The following is a 12,554-nucleotide window of genomic DNA, read 5'->3' as shown; positions in this document are numbered from 1 at the left end:
GAATTACCTATTTAATTATCAGAGATCATTTTAAGTTCTTATATTATTGACAATATTTTTTTGTTCAATACAATAAAGTAAATAATTGTTTTAACAGTTATTGTGATTACCTTGTTTTTGTTTAAATATTGTAATTATTTGAATGAAAAAGTCCAATAATAGATGTCTATTCAATTAAAAATGATAATCAATATTCAATACTTTATAATTGATAGAGAGAAAGTGATCTTTACTTTTGTTAAAAAAATATTATTTATTAATTATTTGATTTTTTTTCTCGACATTGCGAAACAAGAAATAAAAAGGGCAGAAAATGTATAATTAAAAACAACATTGGATAAATGCGAATAATGCAGCCTTAATCTTTCTTCAATCTCTTTCAGTCCGTCTTCTTTTCTCAAAGAGTAACGCCTGGAAACTTGCAGCGATCATTTCCTTAGAAAACAAAACAAAGAGATTTGTCAGTTACAATGAATAACTTAATTGGTTACATGAACCGTGACTTTACTAAAAAAAAATGTCTAATAGCTTTGTCAAATTTTATTTTTAAAATATGTCTCACCAGGGTTGATCGTGGTCATTCGAGCCAGTCCATTGAAGTAACATCTAACGTTTTCCGTACGAAACTCAGCCCAGTACGAGCTAACCGCATAGCTTGCATGCCAATATACAGAGACCGGCTCGTAACATTCTCTTCCCGGAGCCAAAGCCGCACACGTCGTGTTGCTTCGCCCACAAGCCATCCTCAAAGCTTCCTCAAGCTGAGCCTCGCTAGCTCCTTCCACCGGTACGCACCACACTATACCCTTGTATGGAACATTGTTCTTCGGTTTAGGCAATGGGTTGAATCCGGTTAACGGTTTTTCACCCGTGAAATCAATGTCGTAGATCGGTGTCCCGTCGGGATGCAGGATTCCATAATGTCTCTGTGTTCCCGAACCGGATTTCTGGTTTTCGTCGAACAAGGAGAAAACAAATGTCGGTATAGCTAAACCGGGTCTAGCTGGTGTACCGATTGGTGGAATGGCGGTCATCTTCTTGATCAAATTCCGGTTATACGTGGCTGCGTTGAGTACGTTGGCGCCGGTTTCGTCGATGTCCCCGGAGTTAGGCCATCCGGTTTCGGAGATTGCGACGCGGATGTGTGGGTAACCGAGTTTGGTCATGGCGAAGATAACCGAATCCAACATTTGGTCTAGAAGATTACGGTAAACCAAACCGGTTTGAGGATCGGTATAAGTTGAGTTTCCTTGAAACAGAGCATAATCCAAACTCGTGTTCATGGGGTTTCTTGACCAACGGAAGTAAGGTTGAAGGTTGATGAAGAAGTAAGAGTTTGTTCCGTTGAGAAACTTCAGCAAAGGCAACATCAACGTTTCGGCGATGTCTTCCCGGAACGTTGAGTTCGACGGCGGAAACGTTGATCGGAGAGAATCCATATCTAAAGCAGTCCCGACCTTGATGTTGTGAATACCATGTGCTCTTAGAGAAGTCACGATTTTGCGCATGGCTGGTACGACGTTTGCTGTTATGTTCCTCCTCTCTTCGACGGAGAGGATTTCGTTTCCGACTAGGACAAACCGGATGTGGGTTTGTGGGTAGTAAGGGGTGATGTTGGTTTGGACCCAATCTTCAGCTGAGGTTTGGTTGGTGCTGAGGGAAGTGATTAGGTGGTTTGGTACGGTTATGGTGACGTAAAGATTGGTTTGAGAGAGGAGTGTTAGACTCTCTGGATCGGCGTCGTAGAGCTTGACATGACCAGCTTTGATGGATTTGATGAAGTTGATGGACTGATAAGGAGATGGAAGGTTGTTTCCTTGTCTACCATAGTTGATACCAATCTTGCTTGGCAAGTCTAGCGTTATTTTCCTCTGCATGTACCTATGCTGATGCTGGAACCGAGTCGCGGAGCAACATGGACCTGTAAAATTAAGAAAATTTATGTCAAGTATGGGAGGAAACAAAGGTAAAAGTGTAATATGATTATTGATGGACTTACTTGAAAAGACAAGGATGGTGAAGAGGGAGAAAACAAGAAGAGACATATCTTTTTGTGTTTGGTTGGCAGTGTGTTGGTGGTGATCCGATTGTGATTTGAGTGGCAATGGTGTGGAACTGGAGATAATGCATCGATGTATTTAAGTAGGAGTATGGTGTAAGTTTAGTGTGAAGAAAGATAATAGATTTTTATGAGAGTCATGCAAGAATAGCTTCTATTTATTTATTTTTGGTTTTTGGTTTTTTTTTTTTTTTTTTTTTGAAACTATACCATAGTTCTTTTGTGCTATGACTTATAAAAGATTGTTGGTTGAATGGTTCAAATTGAACCTAGAAAATCTTTTGCAAAGAGTTGTGAATTTCTCACCTAACATCTTTTTACGTGTTGTCTACATTGGTGACTGTAGATTGAGAAAAAAACTACATCAATAATAATTCTGAGTCGGGAAGAATAATAAATCAAGGTTTAGTTTTGTATCTTGTTCACCTTTCCAGATTATATTCATCAATCATCCACCAACTGATAAACAAATAGATTTCCTAGCTATAGGAGTAGAGTCTAGAATGTTCCGAAAATAACAAGTAATTAAACATCTATAATGCAAATATAGGTATATATTTGATGGTATGATGATTCACATAGTGTATATGAAAATATCACATATCTTCACACCATCAATACTACTAAACAAACTCTAATTCCATCTGTTAGTCCTAGACAAAACCAAATGCAATTACTAGGTACATATCCAACAAACTTACGCCTCCATGGATCTCTACTCCAACCTTATCCAAGGCAATCATGGCACACCAAATCTTCTTTTCCACGTCAAAATCTTGCCACAGACAGGCAAGTTCTCCATTGCAATCCACCATCCCCTAGTGAACCCCCATACTAGGATCCAAACCTTTAACCATTTTCAATATCTTCTCATTGGAGTCATACCACATTAAGCCAATCTCATGGTAAAAAAACATGTATCACATTGTCTATCACACAAGCTCCCCTTATAAACTGTGTATTCTCACATGATATCACAAAGTACTCACATGTGCCATCTCTTGTATCGTAGATTGTGTGAAACTTATCTCCAAAACTTATTTCGTAACTTTCCCATCCGCAGCCACGTCTTTACAAAAAAAGAGCATAGTCGTAGTAAATCAACAATTACCTTAACAAATTATCACATGAGCTATTGGACTATTGGTGGACTTACTTGAAAAGACAAGGATGGTGAAGAGGAGATTACCACAAACATGACAAAGGGGTGTAGAGGAGATTACCACAAACTTGAGGAACATTACCATATCATAATCTAAAAGATAATTTAGAATAACAAAACCATAATTGTCATTGTAAATAAGATCTATTGGACCAAACACCCCTTTGTCAAGTAATACATGATTGAGCTTTTTTTTCTTCTTTTTGATGAATCATACGAAAATTAGTTTGGTTGCAGTTTATATGGTTTTTATTTTCATCAGAATCTAAATCCGTAGCCACAAAACGAACAACATAATCCTAAAGTTTCTTTAGATTATCTGAATTTATAGATATATTTATATAATTATAAGAGGTGTGTCTTCTTTAAACACATAGCTTTCGACTAATGAGTTGATGTTAAAATAACCCAAAAAATTATATAACCCATTTTACCTAAGAAAATATATATTTATAAATGTCATGCAAGAAAAGGCTCCTTTTTAAATAATAATAAATAAGATAATATCAAATATTATGTGGACTGTACATTTTAATTATCATAATTTTTTCAAAACTGTTTAATATTAAAATATATAAATATTAGAAATTATTGATTATTCCTAAATTATCACTACGAGAAAATATATTTTTTACGAGGGCAATATTCCTTGTTAATTCAACGTAAAAGGGGCGTTACGACGAATTAACATCGAAAACCGTTTCGTTGTTAAACGTCCCTCGTAACGGAGGTTTCGTCGTAAGGACATGGTAACGTTTGCGAGGAAAGTTTTCCTCATAAAACGGAAGAAAATATTTCGTCATAAACGAGATGTAATACTTCGTTGTAAAGTACTCGTATTATTTCGATGTAAACTCCATGTAATCTTTACGAGGATTTTACAACGCTCCCATGTAAGCTCCACGTAAACCTTACAACGATGTTACGAGGATTTCGTTGTAAAATCTATGTAAAGTTCACAACGAATTTACATCGTTTCTTACCATTTATTATTAAATTAAAATTAAATTATTATTTAATATTCGAAATTTTAAAAAATTAATTCAAAATGAAATATGAAAATCAAAACATATATTTAAAAACTATTTAAAAGTCATAACATAATATTTAAATTTATAATACAAAAGGAAACAAATAAAAAAGCTACTACATATTATCGAAGTAGTCGGTGGCGGTGCTCGGTTGAGAACGGTCTGGATCAGCATCTTCGGGATTCCGTATTGGCATCCCGAGAGCTGCTCGCCTCTCATTTAATTCTCTCTGCATAGTCGGGTTTCCCACCGCCATCACGTCCAGCAGATCTTCAAGAGAGTCTAAACGATCCTGCTGGCTATCCATCCGAGCTCTCAATTGAGAGTTCTCTTCATCCCGTCTCAACGCGTATAATGAAGTTGCCTTAGCAACTTCGTTAACAGAAACCTATGTCCACTATCCGTCCCTTCTTTCTAGGAGCCACCTATAAAAACATATTAATATAGTTAAAATTTATTAAACAGTTAAATTTATTTAAATAAAATTATAAAGTTGTACCTCTTCGAAGATCCTGTCGACCTCTTCGGTCGTCAGTTTGACGGGTAATCCATCGGGAGACTGCTGGGTTAACTGCGTCTCCCGCTCTTCAACCCGAGAAGCCACTGCGTTGAAGAGTTTCTCGGATGCCGGATCCAAAAAAATCCCGTCTGATGTGGCGTGAGTCATCTTGAATAGATCAAACAGAGATGGTAAAACTTCCGTCTTCTCATACTACAAAAAACAAATTAAATTAAATTAAATATTAAAATTAAAATTAATTAAATAATTCAAAATAAATATTAGAAACAAACTTACAGCTTCTAGACGGATTCCGGCGTGAGGCTTTTGTCTGGTTCTGTGAACCATGGGCAAATGACCATCTTTGTCCTTCGTTCTTTGGGAATCGGAGCACGAGTTCACCTTACGGATCGAAGAGGGTAGCTTCCAAAAGGCGATGAAATCATCCCATACATCCTTCGTGAGCTCGGTGTGTTTTCCCTCATAACCGTAGATCTCCCACTTGTCCTCCCATTCGGAGCCAGTTTTGCAAAGGCGGGTCTTTGCTTTTGCAATGAATTCCCTCTTCACACTCTCGGTGATTCCCAAGGACCAGTGCCACCTTTGCTGAAACAAACAAAATTTTAAAAGAATTAAAATAAATATTTAATTAGATATAAATATTTAATTAGATGTTAAAAAAAACAATTACCGCAAAACATTTAAACCAAGTCGTCTTAACATAGTCTGGAGTCTTGCTCCAATTTGGATAGGCTCCGTCGTAGTAGCCCTTGATCGTCTCCAACACGCTATGGCCAACACGATTTTTGGCCCCAAACCTGAAAAGAGAACCTAATTGTAAGAAAAAAAATATTAAAATTTAATGTATTAAAAAATAATAAGTTACCAATAAGTTTCCGGTGGTCTATCGGGATCCAGAACATCCAAGCCCTCTCGTCCAAGCTGGACGAGCAAATCATCCACTGTATATCTCGTGTATGGAGCAGATGGAGGCACACGCAAATCTGGATGAACTGCACCTGCTGGGACAGGCTAAGGTGCAGTGGCTGGAGGAGGAGGAGGTGGAGGCATATGAGGTGGAGGCATATGAGGTGCAGGAGTATGAGGACTCCAAGAAACTCTCTGGGATGTCTGAGAGTCCGGAACTGCCTCGGAAGATAATGGACCGGAAGAAGATGCCTCGATACCATCATGAAACATCTGAGAGTAAGTAGGTGCTGCTGACTTTCTTCTAGGACCCATATAAATTTTATAAAAAATTACAGTTAGTTTTATCAATAACGACATAACTAAAAAATATTATTCTGATACCTAACTAATCACCTAAACTAATTACATATACTAACCACTTAAACTAATTACCTATACTAACCACCTAAAACTAAACAATGTTTTTTAAAAAAATTAGAGAGAGGGAGAGGTTACCTTAAGAGGAGTGGAGAGGGATTTGGGAGGAATGAACGAGCTTTGCTCGTTCTGAGGCGTCGCCAATATATAAGAAAAGGCATTCTTCGTAAGCTCGTCGTAACGTTACGACGAAGTTACCAGGCCCGCGTTTTTTCATTTACGACGAAATTACCAGGTCCGTATTTTTTCATTTACGACGAATTTACCAGGCCCGTGTTTTTAAGGTTACGACGAATTTACGTGGACCATGTTTATGACGAGTTTACGTTGACCAGGTTAAGACGAATTTACCAGGCCCATGTTTTTGTTTACGACGACTTTACGAGTCTTAACCCTAAACCCCGAAACCAGAAAACGTAAACCCCAAAGTTACTTATCTTATAACATCATCTCTTCTTCTTTACATCTTCTTCCTCTTTATCCAACTTAAACCTTAAACTCCAAATTAAATTTTTTTTAAAAAAAATATTATATAAAACAACTTTTTGATACACATACATTAAAATGAGAAAATGAAAAAGAAAAACAACATTTTTTACATAGATTACATCATTCTGAATCATTTTCATTCTCATCAAGATCAGTACAATGATCATCGTCGCTTCCATCGAACTCGTCTTCGCGTGCTTCATCTGTCACATCTTCGGGAAGATCTTCATATTTTTGGTTTTCCGGATCGATCAGAAGGATTTCATTAAGTTGTTGATCAGGTACATCAACTTCATTGATAGCGTTCTTCTTGCAAACGTGGTTCTTCTCCAGCAACAATTCGTCCACGAGGTGTAATTTTTATAACAGCTAACCAGTTTATCCCAGAACTGCGAAGGCGAGGGTATGGAAGGAAGCTAACTTGCTCGGCTTGAGAAGCTAGGATGAAAGGCTCGAACTTGTTGTATCTTCTCCCAGAATTGACATCCACAACACCAAATTTGTTAACCCGAACACCTCGGTTCACAACGGGGTCGAACCATTCACATTTTAAGAGGACGCATTTAAGCTTCAATAACCCCGGAAATTCGATTTCAATAATCTCCTGCAAGATCCCATAAAAGTTTGTTTCGCCTTTCATACATATTGCGTAGTTACTTGTTGCCCGATGTCTACTATACTCGTATGTGTGAAAGGTAAAACCTCGTGTGAAATACATAGATGATGTGGTGACCTTTGCTACTGGACCTTGGACCAAATTGTGAAACCATACGGGGTAATATGGATCGTCATACTCAACCTACAAAAACCATCACCGTTAAAATTATCTTATAGCATCAATGCTAAAATGAGATATATATATACCTGTGATTTTAACCACTTGACAAAGTGCTTATCTTTCCGTGCGTCAACCTCAGTTGAGGATATTCCTGGTATTGCTTCTTCAACTTGAGATACAAACATGCTGCAAATAAAATGAATGCATTAGAGCATATATAATTAACATTTTTCATAAAATTAACATTCACAAGAATATGTACCTCTCAAAGGAACGGATTATTACATCCTCGCAGTTGAGCAAAATATAAGTGTGGACACTATGCTTATCTTCTTTACATGACCACCATACTTCTTTCAGTTTACCACCAAACCGTCCAATTTGACAGAAAATGTCAGGAACACCATCAACTGCATATGACGTCGGTGCTCCTCCATCATCATATCTTCTAGGAACTCTTTTTCTCGTACGAACAGTTGGAGCAAAGTAGTATGATGTGAAGTTAGATGTTTCTGCTGTCAAACTCCCAGCAACTATTGAACCTTCGACCTTTGCAAGATTTCTTGCTTTTCCCTTCAAATGTTTCATGGAACGCTCAAACGGATACATCCATCCGTTGTGAACAGGTCCACGAAGCAATGATTCATACGGGAGGTGGACAACTAGATGCTCCATGACGTCAAAAAATGATGGTGGAAATATTTTCTCCAGATTGCACAATATGTTCGGAGTGTTCTCTGAAGTTGTTCGATAACTTCTTCCTTGAACGTATGTGTGCTAAGATCTCTGAAGAATGCTCTGATGGCTGTACATTGCAAAAGTAACCCAATTAATAACATTTCATAACATATGTACATATATTATAAATAAGTATTTACCTGCAATTGCTTCATGTACATTTGTTGGAAGGAGCTCGGCAAAAGCAAATGGAAGTAGTCGTTGCATAAACACATGACAATCATGACTCTTCATTCCTGAGAACTTTTGACTTCGTTCAACACATCTTGACATATTAGAAACATAACCATCAGGGAACTTAACTTCTGATGCAACCCAGTCAAACAAAGTTGTTTTGGCTTCTGATGACAACCGAAAGATAGGAACAGGAACATTGCCATTGCTCTTGATATGTAACTCACTTCTTGAGCAAATATCCAGTAAGTCCATCCTTGACTTCTTGTTTCTTCCCAGGGACATCCAGTATTGTATTCATGATGTTGTCAAAAATGTTCTTCTCTATATGCATCACATCCAGGTTTCGACGTTAAAGAAGATCCTTCTAGTAAGGCAGCTCCCAAAATATACTCTTCTTATGTCAATTGTGCACCACACCATACCCATCAGACATATTTCCAGGAACATGTCTGTTTCCTCCACACTTAACTGTTTCATGAGCTCCGAAATAATTAATGTCCGCTTCGATCTGTTGGCCGGTGAGATATGGAGGAGGACTGTCTCTGACAACTCTTTTGTACCTAAACAATGTCTTATTTCTTCTGTACGGATGAGAAATGGGGAGAAAGCACGATGACAATCAAACCAACAACTCTTCCTACCATTATTCAGTTGAAAAGCATTCGTCGATCGAAGACAATATGGACAAGATAATCTTCCATGTGTTGTCCAACCAGACAACATCCCATAAGCAGGAAAGTCACTTATCGTCCACAGCAGAACTACTCGCATCGTAAAATTGTTTTTCAACGAACAATCATACGCCCTCACCCCATCTGACCACAACTCCTTTAGCTCTTGTATCAATGGTTGAAGAAACACATCTAGCGACTGTTTTGGATGCTTCGGCCCAAGGATTAATATGGTTAAGAATATAAATTCTTGTTCCATGCACATTTCTGGCGGCAGATTGTACAACCTAAGAATGACTGGCCACAAAGAATATTATCTCCCAGACATTCCGAATGGACTAAATTCATCGGTGCATAACCCAAGATAGACATTCTGAATATTTCTACTGAAATCTGGGTGTACCTTGTTGAAATGTTTTCACGCTCTTGCATCTGATGAATGAGCGACCTTGCCATCCCTCTGGACATGTTCGGCACATCGATGCAGCAGTCCTCTCAGATCGATAAAACCTTTTCAACCTGTCTGTAATTGGTAGGTACCACATCCTTTGGTACAGTACCATATTCCTCCCATGTCCTTGTTGTTTGAATCGTGGTTTCTTGCAGAATCGACACTCTTCTAGCTTCTCATCATCTTTCCAGTATATCATGAAGTTGTCGATGCAAACATCTATCATCTCCGAAGGCAACCCAAGACTATAAACCATTTCTGAATCTCATAATAAGATTCAGCTGACACGTTGTCTTCTGGCAAATACTCTTTAAACAACTCCGCTCATGCATCAATGCAATTTTCAGGTAAATTATGATATGTTTTAATATTCATCATCCTAGCTGCTAGAGACAATTTAGAGAGACTTTCTCTACAACCAGTGTAGAATGGTTGATTTGCAGCATCTAGCATTTCATAAAACTTTTTTGCATCCAAATTAGGTTCTTCTACATTTCCAGTTCCATCAGCTATTGTTGTATTTGTTTCTAAAAATGCATCAGTAATCATGTCTTGAACCCTATCATGATCTACCATCTGCTCCTCTTGATGGTAATTATATTCATTATGCAAATGATTCAGTTCTTCATTATTACCAGCATCCCTAAAATTATTATTACTACTACTAGCTTCATTTCCACCATAACCCTCTCTGTGTTGATAGCAAATATAATTTTGTGGTGTAAATCCTTGGTTTACTAAATGCTTCCATACAGTTTCACTACGTGAAAATTTTGAATTCTTGCATTTCAAACAAGGGCAGAACATCTTACCGCTTTCCTGCGTTAGCGGTGTAGAGCCAGCCTGGTACATGAATGTCTCTAGCCCGCTCAGAAATGCATTCGTCACTCTCCCTTCCGAATCTTTATGGGAATAAATCCAACTCCGTAACTCGTAAATATTACCGCCATCCGCCATTTTTTTTAAAAAAAAAAATTTGGGAATTTTTGTGGGTTTTTAGAATTTTTTTGGGGAATTTTTTTTGAAAATTTCTTTTTGGATTTTTTTTCCTGAGATTTTTTTTCTTTGTTTTCGTTTGTGAGTTGTGAGAGAGTGAATTGTGAGAAATGACATATATATAGAAAAAATTTCGAGTTTGGTAGGTGAAGTATAACAAGGATTTTACTAGGATTTTACATCTGTTTTACAACGAGTTTACAGCAAAATTAGGCAATTCAAAGCGCATTCAATACACGTTTTCACCAATAAATAACGGTAACATGTGTCGTCGTAATATCTTCGTAAATGTACGACAAATATTGTTTGCCACGTACTTTCGTCGTAAATTTACAAGGTATTTACGACGAAACGTTTTCATTGTAATTTTACGTCATCGTTACGGCGAATTTCAGTTTCATCGTAACATCCTCGTAAACTACTTGTAAGTTTACGAGGAAAGATATTCCTCGTAATGTTTCATCGTTACGGAAACGTTTTCTTGTAGTGTATGGAGCAACTGGCAAATAAACTAAATAAATTCTTAAATAATATTATAGAAAATATATTTTATACTTTAATTTTAATGGCATGCAAGAAAAACAAAAATCACTTTTAAATAATAATAAATTAGATAATATCAAATATTTATGTGGATTCTACATGTAATTGACATCATTGTTTTCAACACTTTTTATTATTAAATTATACAAATATTATAAAAACTATTTATTAAAATTATTAGGACTATTGATTATTTCTAAAATCATGGAAAACTGACAAGTAAGCAAAATCACTTCTTAAATAATAATATAGATTAGTTTTAGTTATATCGTTTTAGTTTTCTAATATTTTGTTATGTTACTTCCATTTTTAAATTTTTGATTTTGGATGTTTTTAAAAAATACAAATAATAGTATATATTAAAGAGACAGATATATTTATTCGATTGGAAATTATCCATTTAGTTATATTGACATAATATAAGATTTACATATACTTTTGTATGACTTATTTTCTATTTAATTTAGCCTTTTGTTAATGGCTGATCTTTAATGTTTTGTTATTTTATATTTATATCTTTAGAGTATTTTATTTTGTGTAGTTAAAAATTGGTCAAGATATATGGTCTTTGATCCTAACTCCCTTTTAAATGGACTAGATCGTTTTCCGCGCTACGCGCAGATAATTTATTTTTAAATGTTAACAATTTTACAAAAAAATTTAATGTCTAACATTTAGTATGAGAATGGGAAAAATGACATGGACTGATTTTGGTTGTTTGAATATTGGATATATAATTTTATTTTGGATTTTCTAAACTGTAATAAAATTGTATTTATTAGTTTTTTTTTAAAATACCAAGACTAATTTCAGAATACAAAAACTGTTTGAAATACAATCGAAATGTGGCTTTTAGTTGGGTTTCTTGAAGATCATCCTATGAATTGTATAGGTTTTTTTTTTTTTGCTCGAACTCATGCATTAAATTTTGAATTTATCTTGTCTCTGTGAATAAAAGTTATTAATCATAATGATATTTTGGGTTGTTTGCTTTTACCGTTATTATATATTTAACAGATAATGTTTGTCACTACAATAATTTTATATATTTATGATTACTTATGCTTTTCAGCTTTGTGAACATAGATACTTAGTTGACTCGTTGTGAAAGCTTTACAGTCAGTGTATAATATAAGTTTTACATAAGATGGAAGGTATGTTAGAAATGTTAAAATTGTCTTTCACAGGTACATGTTTCTACTAAGCATATAATTAAAGAAAGTATGATCTTTCATCAATTACTATTTTACAAATTAAGTATTTATAAATTATACAATTTTCAAAAAGAATAAGTTGTGGTGACCAATATAATGACTTTACATTTTATATAAAACATTATAATCGATACTAATTTAAAGAAAATTCATAAATACACTATATTGTATTTATATATTCTATGCTTTAATTATTTTATTATTTAAAACATTATAAATACACTATATTGTATTTATATATTCTATGTTTTAATTATTTTATTATTTAAATATCTGATTTATATCGTTTGAACTATTTTATCATTTAAAACTATAATAAATTTTTCGATTTGATTGATCTGGATCTCTTACACATAGTATGGTTGATCTATGCTTCTTTTACTTAATATGCATAATCTA

At 35.4% G+C, this 12,554-nt stretch overlaps 1 protein-coding gene across 2 annotated transcripts; it reads right to left on the bottom strand.

The window, feature by feature from the left end:
- Positions 1-357: 357 nt before the first annotated feature.
- Positions 358-3,321, bottom strand: LOC106395306 (probable glucan endo-1,3-beta-glucosidase A6). Of its 2 annotated transcripts, none has more exons than XM_048754264.1 (3): positions 3,216-3,321; positions 563-1,921; positions 358-435 (listed from the first exon to the last, which is right to left on the bottom strand). In XM_048754264.1, exons 1-3 carry the CDS (start codon positions 3,304-3,306, stop codon positions 398-400), a joined length of 1,488 nt encoding a protein of 495 aa, XP_048610221.1. In that variant the 5' UTR covers positions 3,307-3,321; the 3' UTR covers positions 358-397. The 2 variants fall into 2 exon arrangements, with proteins under 2 accessions (XP_048610221.1, XP_013691261.2); XM_013835807.3 differs by lacking the exon at positions 3,216-3,321 and adding an exon at positions 2,000-2,131.
- Positions 3,322-12,554: the final 9,233 nt, after the last annotated feature.

Source organism: Brassica napus, chromosome C4 (genome assembly GCF_020379485.1).
Source record: "Brassica napus cultivar Da-Ae chromosome C4, Da-Ae, whole genome shotgun sequence".
Classification (NCBI taxonomy): Eukaryota; Viridiplantae; Streptophyta; class Magnoliopsida; order Brassicales; family Brassicaceae; genus Brassica; species Brassica napus.
The sequence above is the reverse complement of the archived record's forward strand: the minus strand, read 5'-3'. Positions and strand labels throughout refer to the sequence as shown.

Bases quoted from the DNA above. Each gene is read 5' to 3' on its own strand.
- LOC106395306 (XM_048754264.1), bottom strand. From the start codon at position 3,306: ATGGTAATGTTCCTCAAGTTTGTGGTAATCTCCTCTACACCCCTTTGT. The intron at 1,922-3,215 runs GTAAGTCCACCA...TTAATTTTACAG, and splicing joins CACCATCCTTGTCTTTTCAA to GTCCATGTTGCTCCGCGACT. The intron at 436-562 runs GTGAGACATATT...TTGTTTTCTAAG, and splicing joins AATGACCACGATCAACCCTG to GAAATGATCGCTGCAAGTTT.